The 15,375-nt window shown below is 36.7% G+C and overlaps 6 protein-coding genes across 6 annotated transcripts in view; 4 read left to right on the top strand and 2 right to left on the bottom strand.

The window, feature by feature from the left end:
* Window positions 1–9,428, bottom strand: part of kst (spectrin beta chain, non-erythrocytic 5 kst) — a 35,610-nt gene extending 26,182 nt beyond the window's left edge. The window contains exons 1-2 of the mRNA XM_044394610.2: window positions 9,303–9,428; window positions 8,515–8,652 (exon numbers count right to left, since the gene is read on the bottom strand). The gene's annotated coding sequence lies outside the window, so the exon portion shown is untranslated. The remainder of the gene's footprint in view (window positions 1–8,514; window positions 8,653–9,302) is intronic.
* A 1,489-nt stretch (window positions 9,429–10,917) lies between these two features.
* LOC108059911 (drosomycin-like) lies at window positions 10,918–11,136 on the bottom strand. The gene has a single exon (XM_017145373.3). The coding sequence runs from the start codon at window positions 11,134–11,136 to the stop codon at window positions 10,918–10,920; it is 219 nt and encodes a 72-aa protein (XP_017000862.2).
* Window positions 11,137–11,485: 349 nt separating this feature from the next.
* Window positions 11,486–11,701, top strand: LOC108059900 (drosomycin-like). The gene has a single exon (XM_017145363.3). The coding sequence runs from the start codon at window positions 11,486–11,488 to the stop codon at window positions 11,699–11,701; it is 216 nt and encodes a 71-aa protein (XP_017000852.2).
* A 338-nt stretch (window positions 11,702–12,039) lies between these two features.
* On the top strand, window positions 12,040–12,255 carry LOC123003092 (drosomycin-like). The gene has a single exon (XM_044394568.2). It carries the CDS (start codon window positions 12,040–12,042, stop codon window positions 12,253–12,255), a length of 216 nt encoding a protein of 71 aa, XP_044250503.1.
* Window positions 12,256–12,539: 284 nt separating this feature from the next.
* LOC108059908 (drosomycin-like) lies at window positions 12,540–12,799 on the top strand. Its single transcript, XM_017145371.3, has one exon. The coding sequence runs from the start codon at window positions 12,584–12,586 to the stop codon at window positions 12,797–12,799; it is 216 nt and encodes a 71-aa protein (XP_017000860.2). The 5' UTR covers window positions 12,540–12,583.
* A 721-nt stretch (window positions 12,800–13,520) lies between these two features.
* On the top strand, window positions 13,521–15,302 carry LOC108059893 (osteopetrosis-associated transmembrane protein 1). The gene is made up of 4 exons (XM_017145357.3): window positions 13,521–13,899; window positions 13,971–14,158; window positions 14,510–14,690; window positions 14,744–15,302. The coding sequence occupies exons 1-4, from the start codon at window positions 13,563–13,565 to the stop codon at window positions 15,055–15,057; spliced, it is 1,020 nt and encodes a 339-aa protein (XP_017000846.2). The 5' UTR covers window positions 13,521–13,562; the 3' UTR covers window positions 15,058–15,302.
* Window positions 15,303–15,375: the final 73 nt, after the last annotated feature.

Here is a 15,375-nt window from a genome sequence, read left to right as displayed (position 1 = left end):
AAGAGAAGTTCCCAAAGCGCTTACTTTTCCCACTGACCCTATAAATTCCGACTGCCTTTCTTGCATTGTATGTGGGATTTAAATATCTAGCAGATTTTGGAGAAATCACCTTATAAAAAGGTTTAGAGGAAAGCTTATTAAGCAGAAAAATAAAACCGCTTATATTTTTCTTGCAAATAAGATTTGATTTTGCATTCAGTGAGATTTTCTAGTAATCCCTTAAGTATGGAGATACCAATTCAACTCAAAACTGGTTTGTATAATATCTTTTTATGGGATTTCACTTGGTTATACTTAAGATATGATAGTAAAAGTATTTGAAAAACGCCTTTTTAGCTCGGAATCTTTCTTTTTATTGTCTGACATATTTTATAGTAATTCGTAGATGTATCTCCCAGCTACCTTTTGGCCATTAAAAAGCTCTCACCGCTAACAACATTCCCCAAAAATTGTAGATTTCTTATCTTAACAATTAGTTTCGTCCCCTATATTTCATGGTAATCCCCAGACCCAGACGCAAATCTACTTTGCAAATTCCTCTAATTAAATCCCGTCCCCTGGGGAACTCTCTGCCGATCTTTGAATGCCGGGTGGCCAGCTCTATAAGGAATGCGAAACTCGTTTCTGCCTTGCGGCATATGCAAATTCTCAATTCCAACTCGCTGATGAAGACTTTGCTTGTTGCTCAGCGGCGGCGTCATAATCAAAATCGTAAATATGGAATAAGGAAAAAAAAAATGAAAATATGAAATGAAAATAAAGATCATAAGACTTCACGCTACAATGCTAAACAGACGCAGCAGCAGACAGATATTTTTTTCGGACGGAAACCGGTAAAAATTACAACAAACAGAACCCCAAAGAAGAGCAGACTTCGGGAGAATTTTTGTTTGGAAAGCTCCACGTAGCTGTTTAAGTTCCCCTCTTTCTTTTTTTTTAGCCGCTTTCCGTTCATAACTTGTTGATTGTCTGATGTCAGCGTTAAAGTAAATATTTTCATATTTAAGCGTGTAATTTTATTTTCAGTCACCGCACCGAGAACATAACCTTTATGCCATTTTTTGTCGACTTGGTTTGTTAAATATAGTGTTATATAAGCGGATCTCAAGGTTACGCGGCCTGGTTTTCTGCTGCATGCAAATGTAAAACATTCTGTAAGCAACTTAGTCACGACTACAAACCGCTTGATCATCGACTTGGAGCCGATATGCGTTCCCAGCTAATTAATATGACAAGACACAGGCTGTATTCTCATATTCTCGGAATTTCTCTAGGTAAAGTGGAGCTTCGATGAGTGGAAAATGACTAAAAATATATCTAAAGATTGCTCAATTCTTGTAGAATAATATTTGGACTTTTATATCATACAAATCACAATGAAATAATATCATAAGTTTTGTGTTTCTATATCTCCAAGATAGACTGCTATTCACTCTTTTTGGAACCTATAAAACCTGACTCATTCCAAACTTTCTGACATCACTGAGCTGTTTTCATCGATATCTGCATTTAACAAAGTGCATTTAATCAGTTTTTATCGCAGTTTGGCAGTTGATAACTACCGTCAGGCGCACTATCTTCCACCTTATAGATAGCTTATATTTGTAGAGTCCACCTGGTGAGCCATAAATTTAGCGAATCGCCAAAGAAAGTCATAAATTGCAGGGACAAATTACTTTAGTCAAGTCACCTTTTTCCGCCGCGTCGCTTTTGAGGCCCCATTAGCAGTTGGCATTTCAGTTAGCCACTTCAGTAATTTACTCAAGACGTTTCATTTGTGTCATCATCATCATCCGGGGTCTTGAGTTTAAGCAAAATGCCTGGCTTTAACTGATCGCTTAGCCGGGCAAATCCATGTGAAAGAACTGGAACGCATAACGCTCATATCATAAATAACAGCACAACTCACGCACACACGAAAATCCGAATCCGAGGAGAAAGAACAATTTATAAAGTACGCCAAGGAATGCCAAAGTGAAAGAAGAACACAGCCCAGCCAAGTCAAAGCTAAAAAGCCAAAGCCCCTAGCAAGGTAAAACGAGTACCGCCTCGAACCCGGCTCAAAAACCCCAGAAAAGGAGGGCTCTGGGCATACACTACGAAAAAATATGGATTTGTAGGCCAAATCACCATATTATTATAATCCTAAAACGTTCCTTTTTAAGGAATAATATTCCTAAATTTCCCTATTTCTATATTTTATTCTAATAATTTTCCAAACTGATTTGTATATTATTATTTTGTATATCAATTTCCTAATTTGGTTCTTAAGATAAGATTTAGATACCTTGCACTTTTCATTTTTCTCATTATTATCTTATTTGATCAAAACTATATATTTTATTTGAAATAAAAATTTTATAAAATATTATATCACTTCTTAGGCTGCATTATAATTTAGCCTTCACAGCTGTGCTTTTGGGCCGCTTAAATATTTGGCATTTCTGCTTTGGTTCTGTTACGCTTTTTGATTCCGATCGATGGTACGCAGCGAGGTATGCAAACCAGAGTTACGAGATTTTGGGTACCAGGGGGGACCTCAGAGGCAATTTACGAGTAGCGCACATGCGCATTGTTCTCTGGGAACCCAGCTGCATGAGCATTAAAATGCGAAATCAATGCCCCACACACACAGGGAATATGAGAAGTGGGGAATACTCGGGGAATGACCATCAACCATCAACCATCGGATATCAACACCTTCTTCTGGTCTTTTAGAACTGACCAAAAACCGTTGTTGCACCACAAACACAAAAAGCCAACAGGCCAAGAACCAGCGGCACTTTTATGGCTTCATCTCTTTCCTTTTTCTTTTTATTGTGGTAACGACGCGATGACATCCCTTAATAATTTACACAAAATCATTGGTTGTTCACCTTATATACCCCATTTATTTACGGGGTGTTCATGGTAAAAAGAATCCAAAAAAAAAAGAAGACAAAACCCAGACAAAGGAGAAGAAATAATTACAGCAAAGAGTACAAAATTCTACCGCTTTCCAGCCAGCGGAAACAAAGTGCGCAAAATGTAATTAATTGCCACAGGGCCTCGGTCCAAAAAGCCAATTCATATGCAGCCACAGTGCGGTTCGCAACTGTAAAACTATCTCGAGATCTTCGTTAAGCGATGATATCACAGTGGAAAAAAAAGGCAGGATGAAGTCATTTGTAGGTTGTACAAGAAAAGAAGTCACAAGAGTTGAAAGATTAAGATATATGGAGTTTACTGGGAAAGTAGCTTTAGGAAGTCTTTTTATTTATAGACCAAAACTTAATGGAAAATTAGTCAAATTCTTCAACAATCTTAGGAATTTCTTCTTCCACTCTCTTAGAGATGTTCTTTTATAGATTTGTTCTGATATCTGATATTTATAGACCAAAACCTAATGGATCATTATTAACATTCGTCTTTAGAATTCTGGGCAAACGATCTTAGGCTTTCCTACAATCTTCAAGATTCGTTTTATCACTCTTTAAGATATCACAGTTTAAATTATCATATTAATTCCGATCTAAAATCCCTATATATACCCTTGAAGCACTGTCTTCATGGATATGAAACATTTAAAGACTCCATGTGTTTTTGCAACTCTCACGATGCTCCTTTGATGAAGCATTTGCTTATTTGACTTTGCCAGACGGTTTGTTGATCTTTTTCGCAACTAATAAGCTAAATATTTTGATTGGACCGGTGGCCGTAAAAACAAGAAAAAATCACAAAAAGCGAAGAGATTCGCGAATTTCGCTCGCTTTAAATTGGCGTTGTCTTTCGGTTTTCAGGGGTAAGTTCCTCTGATTTCGGGCTCTCTCGGATGATTGGCAAATTGCTCAAATTTAAGACCCGAGTCAAGGCTATACATTTAATGTTTTCTCTCTTTTTGTTTTCCACTGATAAGGCTTTGGTGTTTCTATTTCTACGCTACTGGTGGTGCCAAGAAATACATAGAAATAAAAAACATATTGGCTAACCGGAATTTCAGCCACTTCCGCTGGATAAGTCGGGTACCATTGAGTTCGAGCACCGAAAGCGAAGCCTCCTCTACAACTCTGCACCAAACACTTGACTCGATTAGCCAAATTCCACAGACTCGCAAAAAAAACACGAAATAAAAAAAGCTAGACAGCTTCATAATAAATAAGCTTAAATGCGAACAACCTGCTGGCAATTGTTTATGGCCCAGGTCCGAAAACTCGAAAGCCAGGCCAAAACAAAGACCAAATCTTTGGGGAGTGGGTTGGTGGTAGTTTGGTTGTTAAATTGGCGGTCTGGTGGAGTGAAAGAGAGGAAGCTCTTTTTTTGGCCAAGAAATTTCACTTGGCAGAAAAAGGAAGGCAAGAGCAGGTTTCAAGGTTGCCTGCGATCGTTCGCGATCTCTTCTTCTCGCCTCCAAAAAAATCCAAGATAATGGCACCCAGGTGGGACCGATTCGCTCTGGCATCGAAGCACAATGGAACCCAAATATCATAGCCCTCAATGCGAAAAAATGATTTGAAGTAAGTGTAGCATGCCAAACTTTAAAAGATCTGTCAATTATTTTGACTTTTATGTAAAGCTTCAAAGCTATCAAAGAACCTTGAAATATTTTAAGATATTCCTTAATATTGTTGTTAACTTACTATATATTCCAAAAAGTATTATAAAGTGTGAGAGAACTAATAACAATATAAACATTTTCACGAAGAATTAAAAAAAACCTCTCAAAAGTTTTTATTACTTTAAAAATTTTATTGTTCTAATATTCACATTAATACGAACAAGTTTCGCAATAGAAATAAATGCAAATTCCTTAATGCACATATGAGGCACAAATTAACGATCTTGCACTTTGAACTTTAGCTGGGGAGTCGATCTCGGTAATCGCTAAGCTACATAGTAACGACTAAAATTCCACCAAGCCCCGAAGTTCCCAAGAAAATAAATAATTTGCCTGTGAAACTTTTTGTGTGGGCATATTTCCTGCGTTATTTATTGTTGTGCGAGGGATTGGACCCTGGGTGATAAGCATTTTGGTCTGGGCAGATTTTTGTTTTTTTTTTTTTGGCCAACACAGTCAACAGACTCCGACTTACAAAGTAAAAGAAAAAACGGAAAAAAAAGAAAGCAAACCGCGAGTGCGAGTACAAAATATACAAGACAAGAAGAAAACCAGTTCCAGAGCAAGTTTACTTTTAGTTGTTGTTACTGGCTCTTATAGCCTTGAATGTGCATTTCACGTTGTTGCTGGTTTTCAGTTTTTGGTTTTTGGCGCGCGCTCAGGAAAACATAAAAAACTGGTTGAAGCCAGAGTTGGCCAAGTTTTCCCAAACCTCCCAGAAAAAAAAAGAAAAACAAGAAAAAAGTAGTAACCGCACAATTGATAGACAAGTGAAATGAGCAGCCAAAGAGAGCGAGAAATTCTCTAGTCTATAGCGGTATTATTTTGCACACGACTTACGGTTATTTTTCTAATTACTTTCCAAGTAATTAGCATACACCGAAAAAAATATGCAGATTTCGCAACGAAGCAGCAAGGTAGTATGAGTTACCTAACCATCATTTCTTAGAATGTCGTAAAAGAAATAAACCTTACCATACTATAAGTTGTATTAGTTCAAATAATACCTACTATAAGCTCTATGGTAATACTACTGCATATCCTATATCTTTCATATCATATCTTAAGATCTTAAGATAAGGTATGGTATTAAGTTTCGTACTTTATTTCTTTCCTTTCATTCAGAAATAGTTATTTCCTATTTCAGAACTATGACGCCCTATGATCTTTTCAATACTTCAACCCAATCAGTCATCTATTAATTAATGAAACAATTTAAAGGGAAAGCCTTGACGCGTATTCCTCCCTCTGAAACACGTAGGATTATAATAAAACTCATCATTCACACCGATCGTGTCAGATGGAATGTGTGTTGCCAAAGGGGTTGTCCATTTGTTATCAATTTGGCAAGTGACATAAGTTATTTTTACTGCTTTTTTGAATAGATTATTCACAATCAATGATGTTGGACTTGCACCCAGAGATAAGCGCAAATGGGTTAAATAATATTGAAAGCATGCATTTGACATTGTCAACTGAAACAGAGGATCGGTGGAGGGACAGTCAGTCAGTTCCTCTCAAGAATCGAGTTCAGCAAGTCAATTGCCATTAACTGCAGCGGCCTTTCATTTAATTAAAGGGTAATTACAACTCCCCCAATCACTTGCACTCGAGCAATTGCTTTTATCTTTATGATTCAGTCCAGTCCCTTTGATTTGATATTCCCACTCGAAAATGATCAAAGTTCCAAATACAGTTGGGATTGCCTAATGCAATGAAAGAAATGTAAAATAATAGAAGTATTTTTAAAAATCTATTCGATACCAGTTTTAAAATTAAATGAATACAAAATATTGTCATTACTAAAAAAAAAGTTATGTATAAAAAAGTTCCATTTAAGTAAACTAAACTGTACACCTTTTATATATGCTGACATGGCGATAAGGCACATTTCGTAAAATCACAAAAGTTCGTTCTAAATTCGCTTTATGGCCTTTGATTGATGGGCAGGCGGTGTGTTACCGAAATAAAGCCGTGATTGATTGACTCTTTGGCCGATTTTGAATGGGTTTATGCATAGTTTTATAGTGGTAAAAAAGGGGAAAGGGAACTTGAAATGAAACAACAACAAATGTACAAGTACAGCGCACAAATTGCGCAAAATGCCAAAGAACGCCGCAGTAAAAACTCCAATAAGAGTGCAACAGCACCGCCCAGCTGCAGTGCAGACATCTAATTGGAAAAAACAACAACAAAATGCAAAGATATAAACACAAGTCCATGTGCATTTTGTATATTTGTGTGGGGTTTTTCAAAGGGGAATGTAAAAAGAATTCAAAAATGGACCAACTGGGTCTCCACTAGGAATTGTAGATCGCTGCAGTTTGAGAGTCACTGCTGCCTATTGCTGTCGCTGCACTTTTCCTGCAGAGATCTCGGAATCTGTTTACACATTCGGACACCTGGGGTCAAAATAGTGGAGTTCTATTTGTATATATTGACTATTTAAGATTTTTATCATTTTGCAGACTAACATATATGAGAAAAATTAAAAACTCCTTATATAAAAACAATAGAAAATCAAGAACTATAATTTATAATACAAACAAACAAGTTCTACTTTATACATTTTCTTATAAATGGTGAAAAGACCTGCATTTATTTCTTTCTTAAATTAATTTAACTATGTTTTATTATAACACCACCTTGTTTACAACCGATAAACAATTTTATCATTATAAAACTGTTTTAATCACTAGCCAATAACATTTAATAGGTTAATTTGAAATATTAGAGCACATTTATTGGTGTGATTATCGAGATGCCCGCAACTGTATGTAAAATGGAAATGGGCTGCTGCATTGGGGGCGTTGGCATTTCCCCCTCTCCGCTTTTGGACCTCTTTCGCCACTCTCTTCTCCTTTCTCCTTAACGACTCGCAGACGAAGACTTGGCCTTGTTGATAGTCGTTGGCCTCTTGGCTGACCCGTTAAGTGTAATTGAATTTAAACGGCAATTGTCTTGCGAATGCATTTATTGCCATTGCACTTTGCAAATCACGGTTCAGAGACACAGTGGCTCTCAAACTTTCAAGCTTAACGGTGCCGCAGAATTGTTAATGAGCGAGCGAGATGGCAACTGCCCGGGCGGAATGCGGTTTAAAAATAAACCAAGCCCAGAGCGAGACAGCAAAACTGTGGAGGATTGAGGGGTCCGTGGGGGGTTTCCAAAACGTGCTTTGGCTTAGACCCTATTTAGCCTAGTTTACGACTGGCCGACAGCACACAGGCCAGAAGAAAAAGAGAGCCTGGTTTAGAGGCAGACACCTGTGCCCAAAGAGAGCGTGCGGGGGGCGAAAAGGGGCAGGGAATCCCCATAACCATACCCTCGTTATGCTAATTTACACAAGAACTACAGGGCAACCTCTATAAAAATAACTGTTTTAATAGTATCTTTGTTAACAAGAATATATCCTTATAACATAAAATTGATATGAAGGAATTCTAATCATCATCTTGTTTATTTCTTCATATATTAAAAAAAAAATCATAAAAAATATATATAAAAAACATTTTTTGAACTTCTTAAAATTATGATACCGAGTTTAATATTATATATTATTTTTATATTTTTTATAAATTCTACTCCTAGTTCCCTTTAGCCAGTCTTGACTGTCCTGACTGTATATGACAGCTTGGCAATTTTTACGACCTGTTCGCACGCAACTTGACCACAATGGATTGGTAGTAAGTTAAGTGAGTGGATGGAAGATCGTCAGAGTGATCGGGAATGCCCTTTACCGTTTACAGTTTGGGAGCCCTGGCGATATTATTATGCAACGCCTAGCCGGGTTTATTGGCTTATAAAGTGGAGCATCGGACCGTAAAACATCCCATATTTTTTTAACGATCTTCTCTCTTCCCCATACACTTGACCATTCCGGTTTGGTTTTTTTGTTGTTCTTCTTTTTTTTCGCTTACCTTTGACAGCCTCGTAGTATCCCAAATCCAGCGTGAATGATTTACGTTAATATCCTGGCGCACGAAAAAACTATGTAAATATCCAGATTTCTGGATCTGGATGCCTCCTCCTGCTTCTTCTTCTTCTTGTTTAGCTGGCTGCAATTAACATAAATTCCCGTATTTATTTGTTTTTCGCCGACTGTTTTCACTACGATCTTTCTCCTCCTTTCGCCTCTCTTCTTATTCACACACAAACACACACACACTCAAAAATCGAAAGATGCAGACGAAGATGGTTATAAAAAATAAGAGATCGCGAACAGGAGGAGGAGAAGGAATGGTGGAGGAGGAGAATGGGGAGGGAACGGAGGAGGAGAAAAACCGGAAAGTTGTTTTTGTTGTTCGACCATAAGCGGCGTTCTTTTGGTTACAAAAACACAAGCCGAAAAAGTGTTAAATCCAAAAGAAATCTTAGCGTTTTTCAGCTCTCCAGCTTTTGGGAGATTCTGTTTTAATTTATGCCAAAGAATTTTTGTCACTTGTTGCTGCTGCTTCTCGACCTTAATCTTAATAACAAATTCCAATGCACACCAGTTGCTTTCACACGCAAAAACCAGCTTAGTGGGTTTTTTTCTCTTTTTTTTGGGGCAGTAATTAGATATAGCCGCGTTTTAAACACCGGCGCAACAACAACAACTGGAATTTTCTAATTAGCACAGAAACTACAGCAAGAACAACCACAATAAGAGCGGCTTAAGAGAGCGAGAATGCGAGAAAGAGAGGGGAAGAATTGGAGCGCTGATTACGTTTTACTAAATGGCTCTCGCTTCTTGTTTCTTTTTTGCACGGCGTTTTATTTCTTTTTGAGTTGTTAGCAAACCGCTTTTTTGTTACACCGCGCACGTCTTGTCAATTCGCCGATCTGAAAAAAACTGGCTATAAAGTTTGCCGATCCGCGCAACCACGTTTGAACCGTTGACTATTTCGTTTGAGATTTTTTAGTGAATTTTCATTTCTTTTGGTATTTTTTGAGGCGGGTACTTTCTTATCGATGATTCATTTTTAAACAAATATGAATCGATACTTTGTGCTAGTTATAATGAATGAAAAAAGCACAAATGTACTATAACTTATAAGTATAAGTATTATAATCATTATATTAAATTAGCCTAGTACTTAGTTGGGCTAAGAGTTTCACTAGTTCTAATTCTCTTCATTTTTATAAACGCTCCTCCAGACAAACAATATTGAAGAAAAGTATGTAATAGGTAGAATAAATGGATTCCTACTTCATAAAGTGCACCATGTAGTAACAATAATAATAAAATAAAACAAATTAGTGATTTCTTTACCAAAATATGTATTTATTTATTTACAAACTCAATTTTTGTGAAGAAATATTTCAATTCTTATTCAGCATCCTTGGCACCAGCACTGAAGTCTGGCAGTACATTCTCCATCGAGTCGATTTTCTTCCTTGCAAAGTCGTCGGCAGGTCTCAGTGTCCCAGACGGCACAAGGTCCTTTAAACCGTTTAGAAAGACACTTGGCAGCATCGGTTTCCTTGGGTCCCAGGACAACCAGCATCAGGATAGCAAATAAAATATCATAAAATATAGTTACCTAAAATGTATTCAGGTAATAAAAAGTAAGAATTAAAATTTCATTGAAATGTAATATTAAAATACTACAATTGCTGTTGTTTTTGTCTCGAATTTTAAAGCGGTCCAGCCTAAATTCTTAAATAACAAATAAATGCATTTTAATAATGAAATTCACCACGACTGCGATCGTCGCTGGCAGCGAAACAGGCTTATGGTCCTATATAAGACCATTCAAAGTCTGAATTTAGTACGGATAAAATTTCATTTTAAATTCAACTTCGCGAAAAAAAGTACTTTCATTTTGCTGTCAGTTATCTTTAAATTTTACATCTCGGAAACCGTAAAAGCTAAATATACAGCGATTTTTGTTCACTTCCAATCAAAGGTATATTTATTTTAAGATTGGTTAGAAAAGTTTAACATAACCAAAGTGAATTAGCTTTACTTTTGAATTAGTAGGATGATGCAAAATGAATCAGCTTTTTAAGAATTAAGAAATAAAAAAAAAACATTACTGCTTACATTTGAAATTTACCAGAAGAAAACCGACCGATATTTTGAGAACAAAGTTTAAAGCCGCACCTGAACCCTTGAATCGTTGATTTTTTTGTTCAGCTGTTTGTCAGAACATTTAGCGATATAGCAATCTTGAGTATGTTGAATCATCCAAGCCAGGGTTTTACGACTTTTCTGACTCCCCTGCATTATAACACTCTTTTCGGCAATCGACAAAATAAAAAAGGATGTGCCTTGAAAAATATTTATTTATTTGTTTAGAAACTCAATTTTTTTTAAAGAAATATTTTTATGTCCTGACTCAGCATCCTTCGCACCAGCATTGCAGTCTGGCACTGCAATGACCACTGAGTCGTCTTTCTTCTTCCCTGCAAATTCGACGGCACCTCTCCCAATCCCAGACGGCACAAGGACCTCGAAATCTTCTGGAAAGACAGTCGACAGCATCGGATTCTTGGGGTCCCAGAACAACTAGCATCAAAATAGCGAAGAGGGCGAACAAGTACTTGATTTGCAACATTTTCGGTAGTTTTAGTTAAGATATGATGTTAACCAATTGAGAATCGTATCGAATATGCTTTCAACAGCTTGTGGATAAACTTATATAGGGCCGAAAAAGCCGAATTCGTGTGGAAGTTCATTGATTATTTTCAATAACAATCACTTTTTTGTTAACTGAACACAATATAATTTTAAAAAAATCGAATCTATTGTTCATTTTTGATTTTAATCAATATATAAATTTACGGACTTATAGAGTTTTTGAAAAATCCGGCACTATATAAGATCATCCAAATTCGGTTAAACACTAATTCAATACGGATCTTTGGTTAATAACATATCTAAACACATCCTAAAAACTTTTAAAAATGATGCAAATCAAGTACTTGTTCGCCCTCTTTGCAATCCTGATGCTGGTTGTCCTGGGACCCAAGGAAACCGAAGCTGTGGACTGTCTTTCTGGAAGATATCGAGGACCTTGTGCAGTCTGGGACAACGAGACCTGCCGTCGAATTTGCAGGGAAGAAAGACGACTCAGTGGTCATTGCAGTGCCAGGCTGCAGTGCTGGTGCGAAGGATGCTGAATCAGGATATCAAAATATTACTTTCCAAAAAAAAGAAAAAATAACCAACATACACATATGTATGAATCAGAAAAACAGAACATTTAAAGAAAGAGTTATATAAATATTCCATTTTATTCAAATTAAAAGCAGATCTTTATTGAGAAAAATGTATTGTTTTATTCATTTTATTTTGGTATGATATAAGGTCTATTATACCGGAATCGTTAATGGTTTTTGTTTTTTTTTTGTGATCAATTCAAGGTAGCTGGCCGTATATAAATTAGTCTGAGAATTGATGATTCGTTACAGAGCTAATTTTTTCCATAACATAAAGATCTCCGAAAATCCTACCAAAAATGATGCAAATCAAGGTCCTGTTTTCCTTCTTGGCTGTCCTGATGATGATTGCTCTGGGTCCTAATAAAACCGAAGCTGTCGACTGTCTTTCTGGAAGATTTAGGGGCTCCTGTCCCGTGTGGTCAAATAAAAAATGTAAAAATACTTGCATTCGTGAAGGACGAAGGGGTGGTCACTGTAGCCCTAGTCTTAAATGTTGGTGCGAAGGATGCTGAAAGAATATTTAAAATATTTGTTCACTTGAATCGATCGACTTGTACGCACTATTCTACAAACATACTGATATATAAATATGAAACAGAAAAACATAACATTTAAATAGAGTTCGATAAATATTCCATTTTATTCAAATTAAAAACAGATCTTTTTTGAGAAAAATGAATTGTTTTATTTGTTCCTTCACGTTAATTGCTTTTGTTTTCTTGTGATAAATTTCAACACGTTTTCGTCGCTGGCTGTATATAAACTCTTCTGAAAATTCTTGGATCGTTACAGATATCATTTCGCTCATAACGTAAAGATCTCCAAAAAATCATACCAAAAATGATGCAAATCAAGATCCTATTTGCCTTTCTTGCTGTCCTGATGCTGATCGGTCTGGGACCCAAAGAAACCGATGCTGTCGACTGTCTTTCTGGAAGATATAGGGGCGGCTGTTACGTCTGGTCAAAGGAAAAATGTAAAAGGTTTTGCATTAGTGAAGGACGATCCGGTGGACACTGCAGCCCCAGTCTAAAATGTTGGTGCGAAGGATGCTGAAATGGACAACTTGGCTAATCACTAATGACATAAAATAATACAATATGTTGCATGAAAAAATTGTTAATTGAATGGTTAAAAATTTAAATAAATCATTTAAAAACAAAAAAAACATTATTTTCTTTGCTTCCGTAAGTAATTTTATTCTTTCAGTCATTCATTTAGATTATTTCAACTTATTTTGCTTAAACAATTTTATATTTTAAGATCATTTGTTTCTGACACGCTTACCTTGATTTCATTGAGTTAATCTTGCGGACTCTAAAGGTTTATTATTATTTTATTGAAAGCTTGTTTACAGATTTTACACAATAAAAGATTAAAATTTTGGCTATTGTAGGGAGTGATAAACAATGCTCAAGGTTTGATCAGCAGTTAAGATTAATCAGCGGTAGCAGCTGCAGGGGAAGAACCTTAATTTTAATGTAAACATCTTGACCTATTTTTGAACTTGTACATTTTAGGGTTTAAAGGTATAAGAAGAATAATATATGGCTTGGAATGAGTAAAAAAATTTCTTAACTAAATATAATTATATATTATTATTAAGTAAAACGGAGTATTTACTTTACTCTATTTTCTTGATTTGAATTTCCCGCCTTATTTTCGGCGCTGCCAGACTATTTCTTCTTTGTGTACGGTTCTTAATACCCAAAAGGTGGTCACACTTGCAGGGCCGATAGAACCTATCGGGGTGGATATCGAATAAAAAAAACCGATACATCTACCGATAGGTTGGACACTAACAAACCAAAACAAAAACATGCCGAAATATTTTGTTTTCGTGGGGTTTTTCTTAACCCTCAGCTGCCAGTTTAACCTGTTGCTGGCCCTCAGCCCGAAGAACAAGACCTGCGAGAAACTGCTGGGGGAACTGGGCGATGGACAGAGCAAGTTTATCTACTGCGCCACCACGAAATCGGTGCCCGTGAACCTTTGTCTGGGTTGCGAGGATCTCTACCGGAATCTCAGCGAGGATTACAAGAGTCTCCTGGCGGACGCCAACTGCTCCAAGCGGTATCTCAACTCGGACAGGATCAACATCGTGGCCACCACCCAGGGAATCCTCACCAGCCTCTGGCAGAAGGCCAACTGCGAAAGTGGGTACTCTGGGATTCCCCATCTTCTGTTTACTTTACTCACTTGTGAGTCATTTCTATATATTTTTCAGATTGCTTCAAGGATCAGTATTGGTATCAATACGATAATAAATCCATCGATTTGCAGTCCTGTCTGGACCACAGTAGACCGGATCTTATTTGCCTGGAATGTAAACCCTTCTATTTGGCCCTAAACGATTTGTATCTTAAGATGGAGTCGGAAGTTCACGGAAATGTGTGCTTCGATCTGCAGGATAATGTAAGTTCAACTTTATTATAAGTCATTAAGATAGTATCTTCTTTAAAAACTCTTTTTTTTTACATTTTTAGGGAAGCTATTGTAGAGTTTTGGTTGAAAATATTACAAATTCAACACCCCACAATATTTATTTAAAGATTACATATTATGTGGTTTTTAAGATACGCTTAGAAATACAAAATTCTGAATTTCTGTATTGAAATTATGTGTACATGAAACTTTAAATCAAACTGATTTTATGAATCACAATTACAAAAGTTTAATATTTCTCACATGTTTTCATCACATTTATTTTTAATTTATTTCTAGTAAAAATTAGTAGTAGTAAATTTAACCCTTTTCGTTTTTTAGATGAACCGCACTCGTCTGAACTGGTCCAAAACCCTCAATTGTTGTCAACGCGAAGTGAAGCTGACCAACTTCCTCATCGCCGTGTGCGTGGTGGTCCTCCTGCCCATTCTAACCTTCTATATCACGGCAATTGTGGTGACCAAGCGGCGTGAGGCCAACCATGGTTTGCTCAATGATCAGGGTAAATATAAACTCCCTTAATTAAATACTATATATTAATAAGAACCTCTTTAGAACCCGAACTGGATGCTCCTTCCACATCGAGACTCATCACTGCCGCCGTGCTGTCCACTCCAGTCGAAGATCCTGCTGTAGTCTCGGCACAAATAGAAAAAATAGCCAATGTTTTGAGCCGAGCAGAAGCTCATCAATCGGAGGATTCCGATCACGAGGAGCCTGGCTTAAAGCAGAAAGTACTAAACAGCGTGGGTCCCGTCTCCGACTATTCCAGTGATGAAGAGCCGCCCAAGAGGCCAGAGGTCTTGTTTAGTCCCGAATCCGATTACTCCAGCGATGATGAGCCTATAGGAAAGCCCAAAAGAGCGTGAAATTGAAGGGGAATTCTCTATTTCTAAGGAAGAACCTGGTAACAAACACTATCAGCTTTAAGGTACTTCACAGCATTATCAAAATATTGAAGGAATTTCTCGTTTGTTTCCGAATATATTTTAGGAAACATCTTCTCCAGCTTGTGCCTAACCAAATATAAGATATTTTTATATAACAATTGTATAGCCATGCATACAAATGTGATATCACAGTAAAAGCGAAACATTTCTATATTTATAAAAAATATTTTTAGAGGTTTTTCAAAAATTCCTTTGGGGTAATCAGGGTATTACCTAAACTGTTGAATTTCTGAATTG

The sequence above is a fragment of the Drosophila takahashii genome, chromosome 3L (assembly GCF_030179915.1).
Source record: "Drosophila takahashii strain IR98-3 E-12201 chromosome 3L, DtakHiC1v2, whole genome shotgun sequence".
NCBI classification, from domain to species: Eukaryota; Metazoa; Arthropoda; class Insecta; order Diptera; family Drosophilidae; genus Drosophila; species Drosophila takahashii.
Note: the sequence above shows the minus strand (reverse complement) of the source record. Positions and strands in the feature narration are given on the sequence as shown.

Coding starts and splice junctions, on each gene's coding strand:
- LOC108059893 (XM_017145357.3), top strand. CDS start 13,563: ATGCCGAAATATTTTGTTTTCGTGGGGTTTTTCTTAACCCTCAGCTGC. Junction 13,900..13,970: donor GCAGAAGGCCAACTGCGAAA/GTGGGTACTCTG, acceptor TATATTTTTCAG/ATTGCTTCAAGGATCAGTAT. Junction 14,691..14,743: donor TGGTTTGCTCAATGATCAGG/GTAAATATAAAC, acceptor GAACCTCTTTAG/AACCCGAACTGGATGCTCCT.
- LOC108059908 (XM_017145371.3), top strand. CDS start 12,584: ATGATGCAAATCAAGATCCTATTTGCCTTTCTTGCTGTCCTGATGCTG.
- LOC108059911 (XM_017145373.3), bottom strand. CDS start 11,136: ATGTTGCAAATCAAGTACTTGTTCGCCCTCTTCGCTATTTTGATGCTA.
- LOC108059900 (XM_017145363.3), top strand. CDS start 11,486: ATGATGCAAATCAAGTACTTGTTCGCCCTCTTTGCAATCCTGATGCTG.
- LOC123003092 (XM_044394568.2), top strand. CDS start 12,040: ATGATGCAAATCAAGGTCCTGTTTTCCTTCTTGGCTGTCCTGATGATG.